This window comes from Panthera onca, chromosome C1 (genome assembly GCF_046562875.1).
Source record: "Panthera onca isolate mPanOnc1 chromosome C1, mPanOnc1 haplotype 2, whole genome shotgun sequence".
Classification (NCBI taxonomy): domain Eukaryota; kingdom Metazoa; phylum Chordata; class Mammalia; order Carnivora; family Felidae; genus Panthera; species Panthera onca.
The window spans coordinates 63,351,637-63,370,518 of record NC_138346.1 but is presented as its reverse complement, the minus strand read 5'-3'; the positions used below and the strand labels follow the sequence as shown (position 1 = coordinate 63,370,518).

Here is an 18,882-nt window from a genome sequence, read left to right as displayed (position 1 = left end):
TTTAGTGTTTTGAAAGCATTATTTAAAACAATAAGATTATTCTTATGGAGTTATCAAAATACTGCTTTTTTAATTTTAAAATCTGGTAAATGAATTATCAAAAAGCTCCAAATGTAAACGAACTCTAATATAAATTATGACCCTTAAACTTGTCATGTTTAGGTGACCATTTCTGTAAAACCTAAAAATTATAGCTAACTCTGAAGTATATCAACCCCTGTGTAATGTTTTGGGCACTATTTTATAAGTAATTTCAATATAGATTTGACAAGAATACATTTATTTAGTAAGGAAATAGTTTTAAATAGTTTGTAAATAAATAGTTCATTTATTGACTTTCTCCTTGTTTGTATTCATTGAAACTTCTTTGAAGTTTTCAAAAATAGAGTATTCTCAGATTTCTTGGTTAGCTAAGATTTGGCAACTTCTCTGGCATCAGTGTTTTTTGCCACTGCTTGGGTATAAAGAAACATTGTAAGGAACCTTTGTCAAATCATTGAAATCAGCAGAAAGAGCCCTCTTTCTCTAAAGAGAAAGGAGTGTTTTAGAAACATTAAAATGAGATGCAACGGTATGTACAACCATAAACACATAGTACAACCAAATGCTAACCTGAGTTTAATAAAAATCAGTGAACAAAAGCTATACATTGGTTTCTTTATCTAAAAAGGAAAAGATTTGTACATTTTTAAAGGTGGGGTTAGAATAAACAACCTATGTTAAGGGGAGAAAAGGTTGTTTGAAAAATTTATACAGGTCACAAAATGCTGCCAGGAATATATTTAAATAGTTTTTCAAGCAAAACAAACTTCATAATTGCTTACTAGTAAGGAATCTTAAATGTCATAGCATGGTGTTTGCATCTGACTCATTAATCTTTTCAAATGTTAGTTGTTACTTGTAGAGAGAAATGAGTCATTTATTGTTTAAACACGGGAGCAGCTGTTCATTTTTTCTAGTGTGTTAAAACCTTCACTGACATCTATAAATGGAAAAAAGAGTCAATGAGCTCTTCTTTCAGCTGTTGTTTTAGCAGCTGACAGTACCATTGACTTCACTGTGATGTAAAATAAAAGAAAAAATCTTTACTCATGGGTAGAAACCTTGAAGTTTAAAAATACAGAATTCACTGATCTGGGGGCATTTATTCATTCGACAAATATTTATGGAGCACACAAGGCCCTGGGGCTATAGCATTGAACAAAGCAAACCAAAAAAACTTCCTGTCTTCATGGAGCTTATATTCTTTTGAGCATTTTCATGAATACCAAAATTTGAAATTATACAGTATTTCTATAGCCCCACTGAGTTCGGAAACTGTGACAATATAATTTTATAATAAAATAGTTCATGAAGAGGTATACAATGTCATCTGCATATAAACAAAGGATCATTTTTTTTTCAAATCATGACTTCTGCATTCCCTAATCAATATGGTGTTCTATTATAATCGAGAACTTAAATTACGATTTCAGTTATATATTCTTTTCTTTTTCCTTATATAGTCTTGTTTTCCAAATTATGCAGGTGATATATAGCACTTCTTCCTCAGTCTGCTGTAGTCTGTTGATAACATTGTTTTCATGGAGTTATATCTGTATTTTAACTTTTTATTTAATGAAAGGTTATCTTCAACATTTAAAATCACAGAGTATCTTTAGTAAATCATATTATATTTGAGTTTTTTCTTTCCCTATTGTTGACTTTTAACTATTTCTATTTCTGTCTAAGCTTGATGACTCCTTTTAACCTTTTGCCTTTATTTTACTTGTTTTATTATTGTTTGCCACATCAGATCCTTTGTAGAGCAAGGCAGGGTATGAATAAATAATTTTATCATTTAATTCAATACAAATTAGGGTTTTTCCATTTAAGAATAAAGATAATTCGGAATGTCTTAGAAAACTAGCAATTTCTCTGTATTTATTATTTCAATTATGGTGGGGTATTATTATTGATGGTTTTTAAAAATAAAATTACAGTACATAAAGAGAAGTTTTTAAGTTTCGTACTTCTAAAAGAAAATTGTAAATCCCACTGTTTTAAATAGAAAATAAAAATTCGTATGTAACACTTATTGGAAAAGGGATTTTGCTTATGAGTATTCAGATGAACTCACCTCATATTCTTGACCTTTGCATCATTAATTCAGACAGCCAAGGAGTTTGCCACTAGACCATTTTTAGCGGACTGACTCATTTTTTATGATTCAGTTTTCTGTTAGTTCAATAAACATTTTCTTTAAACATGCCTTTATTGACATATGCTGTAATGCTTTATGTATTTTAAAGCTTTCTACTTCATTTAAATCCCGTTTCTTAGCTGTTTCCTTAGTGATTAAAAGTTCCAGTTGTTCCCTTCAATCTATAACAGCTGCAAGAACAACTCTTCTTTCCAAACCAGCTCTCCTAAATTCCCGTTGTTAGAGTGGGTATCTATATTTAGCCGGTGGGATTAAATTGCAAAGGCTTCAAGCTGGGCAAAGCACACTGATCTGCCTTTTTACAGCTAGACCTGTGTGCTGCGAGGAGCTAAGGCCTTCAGTGTCCCCTTCCTTACCCAGGTTACTCACAAAATGGATTCCCAGCGGGAACTCACAGAGGAACTGCGGCTTTACCAATCCACCCTTCTTCAGGATGGTCTAAAAGATCTCCTGGATGAAAAAAAATTCATCGATTGCACCCTAAAAGCAGGTGACAAAAGTCTTCCTTGCCACAGATTGATTTTGTCAGCTTGTAGTCCTTACTTCCGTGAGTATTTTTTATCTGAAATTGATGAGGGGAAAAAAAAGGAGGTAGTATTAGATAATGTGGATCCTGCTGTATTGGATTTAATCATCAAGTACCTGTACTCTGCCAGTATTGATCTCAACGATGGAAACGTGCAAGATATTTTTGCCTTGGCCAGCCGCTTTCAGATCCCCTCGGTGTTCACTGTCTGTGTTTCCTATCTTCAGAAAAGACTTGCTCCTGGTAACTGTCTAGCCATCTTAAGATTAGGACTTCTTCTTGACTGCCCGAGACTTGCGATCTCTGCCCGTGAATTTGTGTCTGATCGTTTTGTACAGATTTGTAAGGAAGAGGACTTCATGCAACTATCTCCGCAGGAACTGATCTCAGTCATTTCAAATGACAGTCTAAATGTGGAGAAGGAAGAAGCGGTATTTGAGGCGGTGATGAAATGGGTGCGAACAGACAAGGAAAACAGGGTCAAAAACCTTAGCGAAGTGTTTGATTGTATTCGTTTTCGCCTTATGACAGAAAAATATTTTAAAGATCACGTTGAGAAAGATGATATAATTAAAAGCAACCCAGAACTCCAGAAAAAAATCAAAGTTCTCAAAGATGCCTTTGCAGGCAAACTCCCAGAACCTAGCAAAAATGCAGAGAAGGCTGGGGCTGGGGAGGTGAATGGTGATGTTGGTGATGAAGATTTACTTCCTGGTTACCTGAATGACATTCCCAGGCATGGAATGTTTGTCAAAGACCTCATCCTTTTGGTGAATGACACAGCTGCCGTGGCTTATGATCCCACAGAAAATGAGTGCTACCTCACTGCACTGGCTGAGCAGATTCCCCGAAATCATTCTAGCATTGTTACCCAACAAAATCAGGTGTATGTGGTAGGAGGACTATATGTGGATGAAGAAAATAAAGATCAACCTCTACAGTCCTACTTCTTCCAGGTAAGAAGGGCTAGTTTTCTAAAAGTAGAGACGTAAAGGAAAGGCTGCTGTTTACTACCCAGTTACCTGATGTGTGAATCATTCAGGCTGCTTGCATTTTATTCTACTGGATGTCCTATCCAGTCCCTTGCACCTTTGCTACTTACAGAGCTGACAGAAGTACTTAGATCAGTTAACTTAACTGCTTGTTAATATTTAATAAAAGGTTTGGTGAAGAATGAGGTTCTAATTAATGTGTAAGTGAGGACTCAGATTTTCTTTACACTCTTTTACCCACAGTGTTAAGTTTATAGCTGATGGTGACTATAATCCTTCAAAACCCAGTGTGTTAGTAAAACCTAAATTGAAACTTTTAACCCATTAAGTAGGTTAATGTATTTCTCTAAACCGTAGTACTTCCACATTGCAAAAATTATAATTGGTCAGATTTTCAGCCTTTTTCCAGGTTTTCTTGAACTGATTTGAAATTCTTAAGGGTGGTATTTTATCTGTTATTTATGTTTACTGCCTAAAATATAATTTTGTTGAAAATGAAGAGAACTTATATAACTTAATTTACAAACTTTGGGTTACCTTCTGGGAAAAACTACAAAGGTGTCACTAATTTGAATTCATCAATTATATTTAGAAATTTTTATTTACGATGATTTTTTATTTATGACAAGTGACCACATGTATTTGGATCAGAGTTGTACTTCGACATCATTCCAATTTAATCTGTTTTGTGAAACCACAGATGTGTCCAAGAAACCAAATACTCCCAACTAAACTCTTTATAGTTTGTTTGAAGTGAGTTTGTTTCATATTATTAACACATTATATTTTATCCGTTTATGAAGGAATCAGTGGCTTACCCTTTATCTTTAATAATGCCAATTTTTAAGCTACTTTGTAGCTTACAGCTAGCTCAGATGAGTTTGTTTAGATCATAGCTACTCATGGCCTGAGGTTTATGGGCACTTGAACTGGAAAGGCCAAAGATAAGTGTAGAATGTCATACCACAGTCACTGTGTGCTCTCAGTGTGTGACATACTGTGCCTTCACAAAATACTACCTTTAACCAGCTTTTCCTAATCTTGAAAAATGTAATATATATGTTAATCATTCTTAATTTTCAAAGTTCCATTGAAAAATGTTAACTATGAAATACAAAAATAAAACAGAAGCTATAATCCTAAGTGTTTGAATGCATGCCAGAAAATTTCCTAAGCTCTAATTTTAAAATCAGTGAAATTTCAGAAAAGCCAAATTGAATTTAAAAGGCAATCATTATATCTAGGAAGTAAAAATGACATAAAACACAAATGGACAGACAGGTATCTAGAAATCATAGATCAAGGAATACTTAACAGTATTATCTTTATTCTCTTCCATCCTGTTACTACTTTTTTTTTTTTTTTTAATTTAAATCCAAGTTAGTTAACATATGGTGTAATAATGATTTCAGGAATAGAATTTAGTTGTCACTTACATATAACACCCAGTGCTCATCCCAACAAGCCCATCCCCCCACCCCCACCCCTCCAGCGACCCTCAATTTGTTCTCTGTCTTTAAGAGTCTCTTATGGTTTGTCTCCCTCTCTGTTTTTATCTTATTTTTGCTTCCCTTCCCCAATGTTCATCTGTTTTGTTTCTTAAATTCCACATAAGAGTGAAATAATATGATATGTGTTTTTCTCTGACTGACTTATTTCACTTAGCATAATATACTTTAGTTTCATCTACATTGTTGCAAATGGCAAAATTTCATTCTTTGTGATCACCGACTACTCTTACTTTTATGGGCACAGCTTCTCATTTCTGGTTCAAGAAACCTGTTCAATGTTCTTTATAGCTACGAAAACAGCTACACAAAGTTGAAAAGGTCAACTCTCTGTCATTGCCCATGACTTGCTTCTCTTAAAAGGGACAAATAGTGCAACAAGATGCCAGGATAAAAACACCTGACTGTAAGAAGGGTTATTTATGACTCACAAGAAAATATATGAGAATTTCAAGTTTTATATTGTATTTTTCTGCTTGATCCCATCTGTTTAGAATGTATTAAGTTAGGAGTAGTATGATCTTTGATTGTGTACTATAAATAGATTATGAGAATTTTTTACCTAAGAGAGGGTTGTTTGTTTTGTTTTGTTTTTCATAGAATTAAAAGATTCATCAAATCTTTGAACAGGATCCCATTTTAAAGTAATGTAGGTCCAAACCCTGATTTTAAGGATGAGGAAACTGGAGCCAGACAGGTTAAATAGCTTGACAGATCATCTATAAAAGAGCCTGGTAGACAGTACTGTTACATCTGCTGTACTAAGTGCCCTGATTGGGGAGAGGATGGTGATGTAGACAGTCCTGTACAGTGTGGGCAGTTAACTCTTTAGTCTGGGATTGTAATTGCTGTTCCCATTTTTAAAAAACAGTGGATTTATATAGCTTGTTTTTGAATATCACTTAAAAGCTCTGTGCTTGACCAATTATTTAACCTTTCTGTGCCTCAGTTTTCTCGTCTGTAAAACAGATAATAAAAGTGGCAATCCTGGAGGACTGAATGAGATTACCCGTGTAAAGTGTTCCGTACGCAGCCTGTCACAGAGTCCAAACTTCATAAATGTTCATCATTATTTCTACTATACTACACACCACTTACTTGCTGAAAGGACTTTTTTTTCAAAAATGAAAAAATTAGCGATCACAACCTAGATGTTAAAATTTGTGTGGGGCGCCTGGGTGGCTCAGTCGGTTGAGCGCCGACTTCGGCTCAGGTCACGATCTCGCGGTCCGTGAGTTCGAGCCCCGCGTCGGGCCCCTGTGCTGACAGCTCAGAGCCCGGAGCCTGTTTCAGATTCTGTGTCTCCCTCTCTCTGACCCTCCCCCGTTCATGCTCTGTCTCTCTCTGTCTCAAAAATAAATAAAATTTAAAAAAAACGTTGAAAAAAAAAAATTTGTGAATGCAGACCTAACAATGCATATGTGAGGATTAAACTGCTCATTTTATCTAGTCTTAATTAGTACTTGCTTTAACCAAAGTTATGAGGTGAAATATACATAGGCTTCTACAGAGACCCTCCCTTGACCACAGCCCTTATTATCTGCACCTACTCTTGGTATCCAGTTATTCTGGGGTTTATTCCTTCTTCTGCTACACAGATGTAGCACTACAGAGAACAACAAATCTGTAACTGCACTCCTTCAAAAAGCAATTTTCTCATGCCTTCATGTCCTAAAATGCAAAGTGGAAAAACGTAAATTTACCAATAGTAAGCGCTGAAACTGATACCTGCCACACCAGAATTACCTACCCGAGAGCATGGGCACCTAGAGAGCTGTCTGAGGCTTGCAGAAGTAGCAGCAGCAAACACAAGCAAGTTACTTCCTAATACAATTTTAAAAAAAGACAGAGGCGAGGGTTTTTCCAATGACTTCCAGCAAAAGGCTAGGAGGTTATAGCCAGAACCCTGCCTATGTCAGAAATAATAAAGCGAAACAGAGAGAAACCTACACAGTTTTGAAGAAAAGAAAAAAGATATTGCCTAACATCCCAGTTGTCTGTGGACTGAGCGACAGGTCCAGCTGTCCTGGCTTGGGGAGCATGTTAAATATAGCATTCGGGGGTCACTCACATACACCCTCCCCACAGTCACAACTTCTCTTCCCCAAGGAGCTAACAGTATTAGGATGCTTTTTTCGAACCTGAACAAGACAACATGGGAAGAAACTTTGACAAGAAACCTCACAGTTCTAACCAAACTCTAGTGACTCTATTCTCTTTTTCCAGATTTTGTTACTTTTAGCTATTTTGGTAAACCAAGCAGAATTTCTCATTTTTCTTGGTAATCCAGAGGTAAAATATGATACTTTTGGATTGCAGTTTTATTTTACCTGCAACATCTTTGACTATCTCAGTGTATTCTTTTTTAATATATATATTTTAAGTTTATTTATTTTGAGAGAGAGAGAACAAGCAGGGGAGGGACAGAGAGAGAGGCAGAGAGAGAATCGCAAGCAGGCTCCATGCTGTCAGCACAAAGCCCGATGCAGGGCTTGATTTCACGAACTGTGAGATAGTGACCTGAGCCAAAACCAAGAGTCAGATGCTTACCCAGCTGAGCCACCCAGGCGTCCCACTATCTCAGTGTATTGTAAACAACACATAGAATATAGCATATTTCTTGGAACAACTGTAACTCTTTTCTAACAAGCTGTACAATTCCTTATATATTTTTCTTTCAGCTTGACAACATAGCATCCGAGTGGGTTGGACTTCCACCTCTGCCATCAGCCAGGTGTCTCTTCGGTCTGGGAGAGGTAGATGACAAAATCTATGTAGTTGCAGGCAAAGACCTTCAAACAGAGGCTTCGCTGGATTCAGTATTATGCTATGATCCCGTGTAAGTTGCCATGACATTCCTGTTTCGTAAGCATTCAGGTATATGAATGCCCATTACATATTCATAGCTTTAGAACCTAGAATTAACTGAAAGCATAGAAAACGTGTTTCAAAGCATAGAAATTCTACCGTCTTCTCATTTCAGGACTGCAAAATGGAATGAAGTTAAAAAACTGCCTATCAAAGTCTATGGCCATAGTGTGATTTCACATAAGGGGATGATATATTGTCTAGGAGGAAAGACAGATGACAAGTAAGTACCTAAAATCTCCTTATGGTTTACATCCAAATGATTTTCTTTAACATTTTTTTAAGTAAGCTCTATCCCCAACGTGGCGCTTGAACTCACAAACCTGATCAAGAGTTGCATGCTTCACTGACTGAGCCAGCCGGGCGCCCCTCCAAATGATTTTGTTATTGCAAGAGTTCTTCCCTCCTTTCATCTGAATCTACATACTGAAATGAGACTTGGTTCTCACTTATAACATTTTGGAAGTGAAAGTTTCAAAATAAAATTTTGAAAAGCTATTGGAGGATATTATAAATGATTTCTGAAGGGAAACTGTATAAAAGTTAACAGTTGCTAAAGTATCAAAAAATAAATAAAACTTGTTAAAGTAAATGTGTAGATATTCAGCATATTGCTAGGAACTAGCATGATACCGCCCTCATAAGCATTCTTACAGTTGAAAAGCAGCATTTAGGAGCATAATCAAGTCTTTTTCATTATATTTCACTACGTTAAAGCCAGTGGGCTTTCTTATTCTTTTGGCCACAACTAGATAAAAACTAAGTGTACCTCTTTAATGTTATATCTAAAATATAACTGCTAAACCAATAGTGCATTAAAATATCATGGATTTGTACTTTACCTTCATAAAAGAATTTAGATAGGTGAGTTTGAAACTGAGGAGCCTGGTGACAGAAAAGAAAGCAGTTATTTCCTAAACAATGTTTCACTGATTTACTCCTGGACAGAGTAAAAATATTTAAATATTTTGATAGTCAAAATATTTAACAACTGGTCACAAAGAGGCACTGATCAAACAGAACAGCTGCATCTGGTACACCCATGGCTGCCTAGTTTCTTGTGAGAAAAACAGGATGAAGATTCATATAACTTGATTTCTAGGCACTTCTCAAGGGATAGGTAATTAGGAAAAGGATCTTGTTACTCAAAGGGAGAAGTGACTTCAGAGGACTCCAAAAGTCAGTCGGTTAAGCCGGGAGCCTGTCTGGTAAAATGAAGATTTTCAGTTTAAATAGTGAGAACTAATGTTCTGCCTCTGAAAACTCTGCCTAATTTGGCTTGTCCTCATTTGCCCGAGCTACTTAACAAATAGAGATAATCCTGGAAAGGGAACCAGAATTAAGAATTATAAGGGCAAAGCAGGAAAGGAGAGTAGAATATGGAAATGTGCTAGAAATAAAGAACTCTATATTCTGAGTTAACAATTAATGGTTATTATTAAATTAAAATGACAAATAGCACAGGAAATGTGATTTTAAAAAGCAATGGGAACCTAACAAGCAAAAAAAAAAAAAAAAAAGAAAAGAAAAGAAAAGAAACAGACTCATTGATATAGGAAACAAACGGGTGGTTACCAGAGCGGGGAGATGTTGGGGATGGGTGAGACAGGTAAAGGGGATTGAGAGATACAAATTTCCAATCATAAAATAACTCATGGGGATGTAATATACGGATAGGGAGTGTAGTCAATAATATTGTTAACAACTTTGTATGGTGACACATGATAACTAGACTTACCCAGGGGGATCATTTCATAATGTATAAAAATATCAAATCACTATGATATACATCTGAAACTAATACGATATGGTATGTCAGTTATACTTCAATTAAAAATAAAATAAAATAAAAATAAATGACTAATTGTTTAAAAAGAACAATGGGTTTTATACAGTCTATCCATATTCAAAGATAACATATTCTGATATTTTAATATTTTCCTTAATCCCAGCCATTCCCATAATTTAAAGGAAGGCCATATTACAAACTTAGTGCAAAATCTTATTTGGGGTATTTTTCCTGAGTAAATAGGATGGAAAATGTGTATTAAGCAGTGTTCTGACTTTGAAAATCTACTGACCCTGCCAAATGATTTAAATTGTTTCCTTCAAGTGGTATTAGTAACCAGGAAATTGATATGTCAGTAAGAAGCATACAGGTCTTGTTGGTAAGAATATATTAATCTTGAGAGTATGATTAACCAAGACAGCATTGCTTGATGAATGCCAAAGAACTTTGAAATGAGTCATTATCTAAAAGTAAGCACTAAATCTCACTAGTTAACACCACTGAATTTGAAGAACATAGTTTTGTATCATGACCTTGTCAAGAAGTTTTAAAATAATACCCATAGTCAAATATTAGAGGAAATGCTTCTACTCCAGATATCTGGTCTTTCATAAGACTAAAGAAAAAAGTTGTCCTCCTAAAACGTTGGGAGTATTGTTTGTTGGCTTTTTTGCTTTACCAAATATATCCAGGGGCACCTGGTTGGTTCAGCTGCTACAGCATATGACCCTCGGTCTTGGGGCTGCGAGTTCAAGCCCCACATTGGGTGTAGAGCTTACTTTAAAAAAGCAAAAACAAAATTAAAAAGCCCACAAATATATCCAGTTGATGAATTATTATTTAGCATTTTGAACTCCTATCAGTAAATTATGGATAACCTTAAGGAACTCTGAGGAACATACTAAGAATAATTCAGATGAGTACAGGTTTTCCTGGTAGCATTTAGCATATAAAACTGCTCTCCTTACTCATCTATTCAGACGACTAGTTGTCTAATCTATAGTCCCAGATTTCTTAAAATACACTGGTGTATTAGTAGTATACTAAAATGAAACAAGCCATCATATTATGGAGTTAAATTTAAAATAGGTACTTTCATACCTAATTATTTTTTAAATTAACTAAGTCATTCCTAGGAGATTCAAACAATAAAATAAACTTAACATTTTTGTTACTTGGCACAAAAAGGATCTATGATCTTTTTTTTAACTCTATCTGTGTCTTCTGTTGAATTTAGCAGCAGATAGGATTAAAATCCACTCTGGGTGATTGCCGAAAGGAAAGATACTCTACCATCCAGTAGTATATTTAAGTTATAAAATAGTTTTAGTGCCCACATTCGCAATTGTCCTTCACTTGTGTCATAGGCTCAGATTCAGAATACTTATGAGTTTTTCTAATTCTGCTTTATGTATCTGAGATGGGAAGCAATGTTAAACGATTAGTGAAATTGCTTCTTTCAGAAAGGAAGGTTCTAAAAGGACCATTTTGTTGTCTTTTATGTTTACAGAAAGTGTACAAACAGAGTGTTTATCTACAACCCAAAAAAAGGAGACTGGAAAGATGTGGCTCCAATGAAAACCCCTCGTTCCATGTTTGGGGTGGCCATACATAAGGGCAAGATTGTGATTGCAGGAGGCGTCACCGAAGATGGCCTTTCAGCTTCAGTAGAAGCTTTTGACCTCATAACCAATAAGTGAGTTGCTGTATCTTACCAAAGCATATGAATCACTCTACTTTTTAACTTTGGATGAAAATGAAGCTTTCTGATTAGGACATGGGGAGAGGAGGGCAGGGAGGCAAGGATTAAGATGAAGTATGTGGGTTCCTTCTACTGTTATTGGGTGTGAAAAGCCTAACATTTTGATGCATTACATGTGTTTGTAACTTGGAACACATAGTCCTCAAGTTAATGTTGGAGTGTTCAATTTGTCCTTATTTGTTATTAACTTAACTTTATGAATTTAGTCGTGCAAAGGTAATACTTCTGAATAATTATATACATGTGGGTGAATATACATGTCTCCGTATGGTGTTTTGATTTGAAATATGTAGAATGAAAAGACCTCCACTTAGCTTATGATATTTGTAAAGCATGAATGCTTCAAATGGTTAATTCTTTTATACTCTTTATAATTTCTTAATATTTTCACTTATAAGCTTTTATTGGCTTAAAGTTAATATGAAAAGACATTTGACAGATATCGTTTATGTAAAATTAGTCTTTTCAAATTTTTTAGTTCACTCATCTAGATAAATACATAGTTTTTACACTCTTAGTTTAGCAATGAAGAAAAATCAGAGCACTGTCATTACTTTTTTAAGGAACCATGTATGCCTGATTACAAAATACACTTTAGTATCTGAAAATCACCAAGGAACTTTTATGGGACAGGATTTTAAACGATCATTAAAAATCGTGTTTTTGAAAACTATCATATAGGTAAACACTCATAAGAAGTTAAAGAAGCAGTGCACAGAACCATAAACACTCTATGTTCATAGCTTTTTCATGTGTATGTATAGACATTTATATTTATAAATCTGTATGCTTTTTGAAAAAAAACAAAATTACACTAAAATGTTGCTTATGGTTATGTCTGGAGGGTATGATCATGGTGGTATTTGTTTTCTTCTATACCTTTTTGTATTTCCAGATTGTCTACAATGTATATGTGCTATTTTTATAGTTAGAAAAACAAATAATATGTTTAGAGAAAGGTCCACTTTTAATGACAGAGAAATAGAATAGAGAGTTGCCAAAATGACTAACTCATTCTAGATTCTTGATACCTCCAACTGATTTTATTAATTTTATCATTAGTTGTCCTATTTCATATGGCTTTAAACATTAAAAAGTTCCCTTAAATCCTTTATTTAAAAAGATGAAGTCATTAAAAAGAAAATTACTAACTCTAGTTTCTCAACTAGGTTAATTACATGCCTTTACTGCAAAGGATTTAGAGATTTCTTGAGAAATGATGGAAACCAGGCTTTTTAAAAATTTGTATTACCATTCAAATGAAATCCAGCACAGTAAGACTCAGGAGCCCTAGAAGTGTACCAACCCCCCAGTTTATGGCACACATTTTGATAACCATTGCTGAACATGCTAATTGATGAAGGTGAAATAGTCCAAGATTGACATATTGAGGGCTTTATATTTAATCTGGTTACATCTTTCAAATAAAGAAATATTTAGCTATTTTTCAGTAGAAAAACTTAATCTTCTAATTTTAGATGCCTATGCTAACTTGAATTTTTAAATTATAATTTCACATAATTGTTCAGTAAATAAATTTGGCATTTCCTTAGGTTTTACATTGACTGTCTTTTCAATAATTCCTAGATGGGAAGTAATGACTGAATTTCCCCAAGAAAGAAGCTCCATCAGTTTGGTCAGCCTGGCTGGATCCCTGTATGCCATCGGGGGCTTTGCCATGATTCAACTGGAGTCTAAAGAGTTTGCACCCACTGAAGTCAATGACATATGGAAGTAAGTTTTTTTGACTCCAATTTTTTGGACCAAAGATTAAATCAAATAACTGATAACCGATAAAGCAATTTTGCAGTAAAGAGTAAGCCAGACTTTCCCAACATGTATGCTTCTTCTTGATAGTAGCTTAAATGCTTTTCAAACCTAATTGAACTTTTGCACGTGCCACTTACTTGATGATCAAGTACTGCTTCTAATTAGCTGTGTGCTTGGGAAAGAACTTATCTAGGCCTTTTTCTTAATCAGTAAAATGAGATTCGGACTGTTGATTCTTTAATAAAGCTCTACTCTGCTCTGAAAGTGTACTGCACTAGGCATCCAGTAGAGTGAGGGCTGCTTCCAAACCTTTCTACCAGAGGGTACTTTATTTCCTAAGAGTTCTGAAGAAACATGTAGTTAACTTCTTGAGTTTTCCACAAATTCATTAATTCTGTTTTGATTCTAACTTAAACCGTTTTTGAGTTTTTGAAGATTCAGTTACAAAAGCTTTTTAAAAAAGAAACAGGTGAAAAGGAGCAATCCATTTTACCCCTCAGATCGATGCTGGGCAGGTCTCCGAAGGATGACACCTGCAGTGGTTACTCAGTTGAATATTTTGAAGTTAGGCTTGAAACGAATGTAGTATTTATACAGTGTGTGGGGGGTGGTGAATTTTACCATAGTTTCTAACACAGTGAATGTCCCCTGGAGACCAAGGCACATACAGGAAGTCTTAGGAGCAGAAGTGTAAGTTGTGTCATGGAGAGCCACATGGTTGGGGCAGGGCATACAGAATGCAGATATCTGGTTACCACTAGGATACCACATGTGTCTGTCAAATGGCACCTGCTGCCTTCAGCCCAGGCACTGTGTTTGCTGATAAAAATTTATAGGAGGCAGATCTCAGTTGCTTGAGGTAAGCATTAGTGAGTTGATACCGTACACTCATCCAGAAACTGCCAAATTCATGCTTTCCCTCTCAGCTGAAGGCCAGCCCCCACTCTCAAGGATGGATGCTCTTCCTTGGTCTGTCACCAGATTGTCTGGAACCTTGGTACTCAAAGTATGGTCTATGGACCACCAGTGGTGGCATCTCCTGAGAGCTTCTTAGAAATGCATAATCCCAGGTCTCACCCCAAATTTAATCAGTATCTTCATTTTAACAAGTGATTTGCTCACTAATTTAAATTTTTAGGGAGGGAGGGAGGCAAACCATAAGAGACTCTTAAAAACTGAGAATAAACTGAGGGTTGATGGGGGGTGAGAGGGAGGGGAAAGTGGGTGATGGGCATTGAGGAGGGCACCTGTTGGGATGAGCACTGGGTGTTGTATGGAAACCCATTTGACAATAAATTTCATTTTTAAAAAAATGATAAAAATAAATAAATAAATTTGTAGGGATAGCTTTGGAAGAGCGATCAGTGAAGGCATACCGCCAAGGCCAAGAGTAGAAAGTGGATATTACTGCTTCTATACCTGACCCACCACATGCCTTATTCCCTGGTGAACTGAAAGGCTGAAAGACAGGTGGCTTAACCAAGGAATTATTTTATGCATCAAGCATTATTTCCTTGTGTTGTTGTAATAGTAACTAGCTATGTAGAAGGCAAGAAAAAAAGTAGCTATAAAGGGAAGGTAAGTATTACTCATCTTTCCCCACCCCAAAAGAGGAGGAGGAACAAAAAGAAACCAGAGATTTCCAGGGAGGAAAGGAGCTATCTTAGGGAGAAGTTGAGATGGAAAAAGGCTGGAAGCAGTAGGGAAAAAAAGAATGAAATAATGGAGGGCTGAGAAGGTTAGGGTTTTTGGAAAACAGGGATAAGCAAAAAGAGTGAATAGGCAGTGATCCTTAACCCTGGCTGCACATTAAAATCACCTGGGATGGGGGTGCCTGGGTGGCTCAGTCAGTTGAGCGTCCGACTTCGGCTCAGGTCATGATCTCACAGTCCATGAGTTCGAGCCCTGCATCGGACTCTTTGCTGACAGCTCAGAGCCTGCAGCCTGCTTCAGATTCTGTGTCTCCCTCTCTCTCTGCCCCTCCCCTGCTCATGCTCTGTCTCTCTGTCTCAAAAATAAATAAAAACATTAAAGAAAAAAAATTTTAAATCACCTGGGAGGCTTTTAAAATATACCAGCGCCTGGACCTTAACGCAGGCCAATTAAATCAGGATTTCTGCAGTGAGGTCCCAAAACCTTCTCAGGTGATTCTACTATGCAGCCAGCGTCAAAAACACTGATGTTAGGGAATGGTGCTGTCAATCAGCTGAATCCCACATGAGCCACTGGTTCCTAAAGGTGGTCAAAAGCTAAGTTGCTTCAGCAGGAGGATGTTGTAGGCAGCAAAGTAGAGCATCTCCTGCTAAAAGTAGCCCTTATATTGCTGAGGGGAGCCTGAAAGAGGCATCCTCTCTGATTATGTTTGATTTTGCAATTAGGACAGTGGTTCCCAAAGTTGCTTGCTCACTGGAATCACATAGGGAGCTTCAAAAAGTACTGACACCTCTTTCCTACCTCTATGGACTATGATTTCATTTTCTAGAGTATGGTCTGGGCTTTTAAACTTTCAAAAGACCCCTGGATGATTCTAATATGCAGACAAGTTTGGGAACCGCCAGATTGGGGAAAGGCAAGAATGCATTCATCACTGTCTGCTTGGCTGTAAAATTTTAAATTTAGGTACTGGTGTTTTCCACTTGGGTGATAAAATCTAGAGCAATAATTCTCAACTCTTGCTGCGTATTAGAATCACGTCAGGAACTTTAAAAAATGTTCTTGCCCAGGCCATACTCCATACCAGTTAAATCAGTCTCTGGGGGTAGGACCCAGGCATCAGTATTTTTAATGTCTCTAGTGGTTCCAAATGTGCAAGTCAAGTTTGAAAACCAGTGATCTGCTGTGGTTTCCAAGGCAGCATCAGCACCACCTGTGTACTTGTTAAATATGCACATTCTCAGGCCTTACCTCAGATCTACTGAAACTCTGGGATTGGGGGTCCAGCCATCTGTGTTCTAGCAAGACCTCCAGGTGACTCAGATGTGCACTGAAGTTGACGGCCACTTAAATTCTACTCCTGAAACTAATATTACACTGTATGTTACCTAACTAGAATTTAAATAAAAACTTGAAACATTAAAGAGAAAAAAAAAAGTTGAGAGCCACTGATCTTCCAGAAAGGTGGCTGCCCACTTGTCCTCAACTTCCTGGTGAATCTCTACTCACATTTGCAGAGATGAGAACTATCAGTATACCACATTCCAAACATATAGACCCTCTTAGTGTGATATGTAAAAAAAAAAAAAAAACCCAAAACCTTCCATTCTCATATTTTTTGCTGAAATCTTTCCATTATTTAGGATTGACCAAGCTGAAAGTAAAAATATAACTGTCACTGGGGCACCTGGGTGGTTCAGTCAGTTGAGCATCCGACTTCGGCTCAGGTCATGATCTCACAGCTGTGAGTTTGAGCCCCGCGTCGGGCCATGTGCTGATGGCTCAGAGCCTGGAGCCTGCTTCAGATTCTGTGTCTCCCTCTCTCTGCCCTTCCCCTGCTTGCACTCTGTCTCTCTCTCTCTCAAAATAAATAAACATTAAATTTTTAAAAATTAAAAATAAATAAAAATAAAAAATACATAACTGTCAGGAAGCAAATGCTTTTAAGCCTCATTTAACCTGATATTGCTTAAATGTGGTCACTTTTTCTTTAAGTCACTTAAAACTGTTCTTTTAATTTGTTGCCCCAAATTTTGTATAGATAATTAAAGTTCTTCCCTTTATTAGTGGTAAAATATTTTTTGTCTACTTTTCTCAATGTAAAAATCACTTGGTGTACAGTACAAATCTTGAAAATTAAATTTGGACTATTGTTAAAATTAAGTCAGATAGGACATATCTTACATAAGTATGAGCTACTTTTAAAAATTATTACTTTAAATCATCATCATAGAATGATTTGGCGGTATTTCCTTTGTGCCAAGTATTAATAGCTTCTGGAGGAGGGAGAATACTAACGTGAATAAGATATATTATTTGCCCTCAAATACCCTTGAGCTTGTTGAGGACATAAATATGAGGAAAAATTTTCAATAGAATGGTAACTGCTATAATAGATACTATATAAAGGACAATGTGAGAAATGAAGGGAAAGCTACAAAAAGGCTTCAGAGAGAGGGCAGCGTTTAGGAATTCCTCATGCAGAGAAGGCATTCCAGGCACCAGGCAGAGTAGAGGCACACATATTTCAAAGCAATTCAAGTTCCTGTATCTTTATAACCGTGAATATTCCCTGAGGGAACAACCTAATGTTAGTTCTTACCTAACATCAAATGCAAAATCTAATAGTACTCACACAGCACAATAAAGCAGAAGGGAATGGATTCTTCTGGAGTAATCACTAGCATCAGCTGCCATGGTGTGCACCACTGTATGGGAAGGATTGAAATTATAATCAAGGTGACCAGCTGTCCCTGACTTTTCAGTTCTTACTCTTAATGTAGAGTCTGCTGACTTTGACTCATAGCGACCAGCCATCTTTATCAATCCAAATGTGAATGACTGATTAACTGTTACTCTTCATCTCTGCACAGTCTTTGATTCCCAGAGAAGGCTTAATTAACTGCCTAAACATCCAGATTAAACACCATGGCGGTGGTTCAGACATATGCTCAGAGAAAGCATATTTGAGGAGGAATTCAAATGATATTGTACCAGTCAGGTGTGTCCTCCTCTAGTTAAGAGCCAATAGGTTTTTCTCAAAGACCCACATTCGTATATTTAATACAAGGAAACGTACAGAACTATCTATTTAAAAACTGCTTATTGATTATTTTTTTTTCTCCATCAGGTATGAAGATGATAAAAAAGAATGGGCTGGGATGTTGAAGGAAATACGTTATGCTTCAGGAGCTAGTTGCCTAGCAACACGTTTAAACCTCTTCAAACTGTCTAAACTATAAACCGGGAGGTGAAAAAACACAATAGAATGGAATGTGGTTTGTTTGGATAATAGGGCTTTAATTTATTATGTTTTCAAAAGCCTATACAGAGATTGATGTAGAAATTATTCACTAATTACTGTCCATGAGGTTAGCAGTGGGTGTCAAAACCTCAGTCATTGAATCTTCAATGTAACAATCATTGTTTAAAACCATTTTCTAGTAGGAAATTAAGTATTAAGTTGAACATATTATACCTTTTGTTAATCTGTCTCACTCGATTGTAAAGAAATTTTCTAAATTTGAGTTGTTTACTAATTCTTTCATTTGCATTGTTATGGTAACTTTACACTCATTTTCTATTATGAATGAAATTGGAGAATGAAACATGTACATCTACATTTTTTAATGTTTAAAATGTCAAAAACTTTCCCTCGCGCTTCAAGATATGACAAGATTCTATGCATTATATTAAAGATTACATACCATGAGAAAACTTTGGAAATGCTATTTAAAAAGTATAATAAATGGGTTTCATTTGAAGGGGAAAAAACCTCTAAGTAGTCAACTTTAAGTGGTCTTTCTTTTTT

At 36.1% G+C, this 18,882-nt stretch overlaps 1 protein-coding gene across 1 annotated transcript; it reads left to right on the top strand.

The window, feature by feature from the left end:
- The first annotated feature begins 2,493 nt into the window (after positions 1-2,493).
- On the top strand, positions 2,494-18,854 carry KLHL41 (kelch like family member 41). Its single transcript, XM_060621548.3, has 6 exons — positions 2,494-3,685; positions 7,911-8,068; positions 8,213-8,320; positions 11,397-11,582; positions 13,236-13,382; positions 18,202-18,854. The coding sequence occupies exons 1-6, from the start codon at positions 2,576-2,578 to the stop codon at positions 18,311-18,313; spliced, it is 1,821 nt and encodes a 606-aa protein (XP_060477531.1). The 5' UTR covers positions 2,494-2,575; the 3' UTR covers positions 18,314-18,854.
- Positions 18,855-18,882: the final 28 nt, after the last annotated feature.

Bases quoted from the DNA above. Each gene is read 5' to 3' on its own strand.
- KLHL41 (XM_060621548.3), top strand. From the start codon at position 2,576: ATGGATTCCCAGCGGGAACTCACAGAGGAACTGCGGCTTTACCAATCC. The intron at 8,069-8,212 runs GTAAGTTGCCAT...TTCTCATTTCAG, and splicing joins GTATTATGCTATGATCCCGT to GACTGCAAAATGGAATGAAG. The intron at 13,383-18,201 runs GTAAGTTTTTTT...TTTCTCCATCAG, and splicing joins GAAGTCAATGACATATGGAA to GTATGAAGATGATAAAAAAG.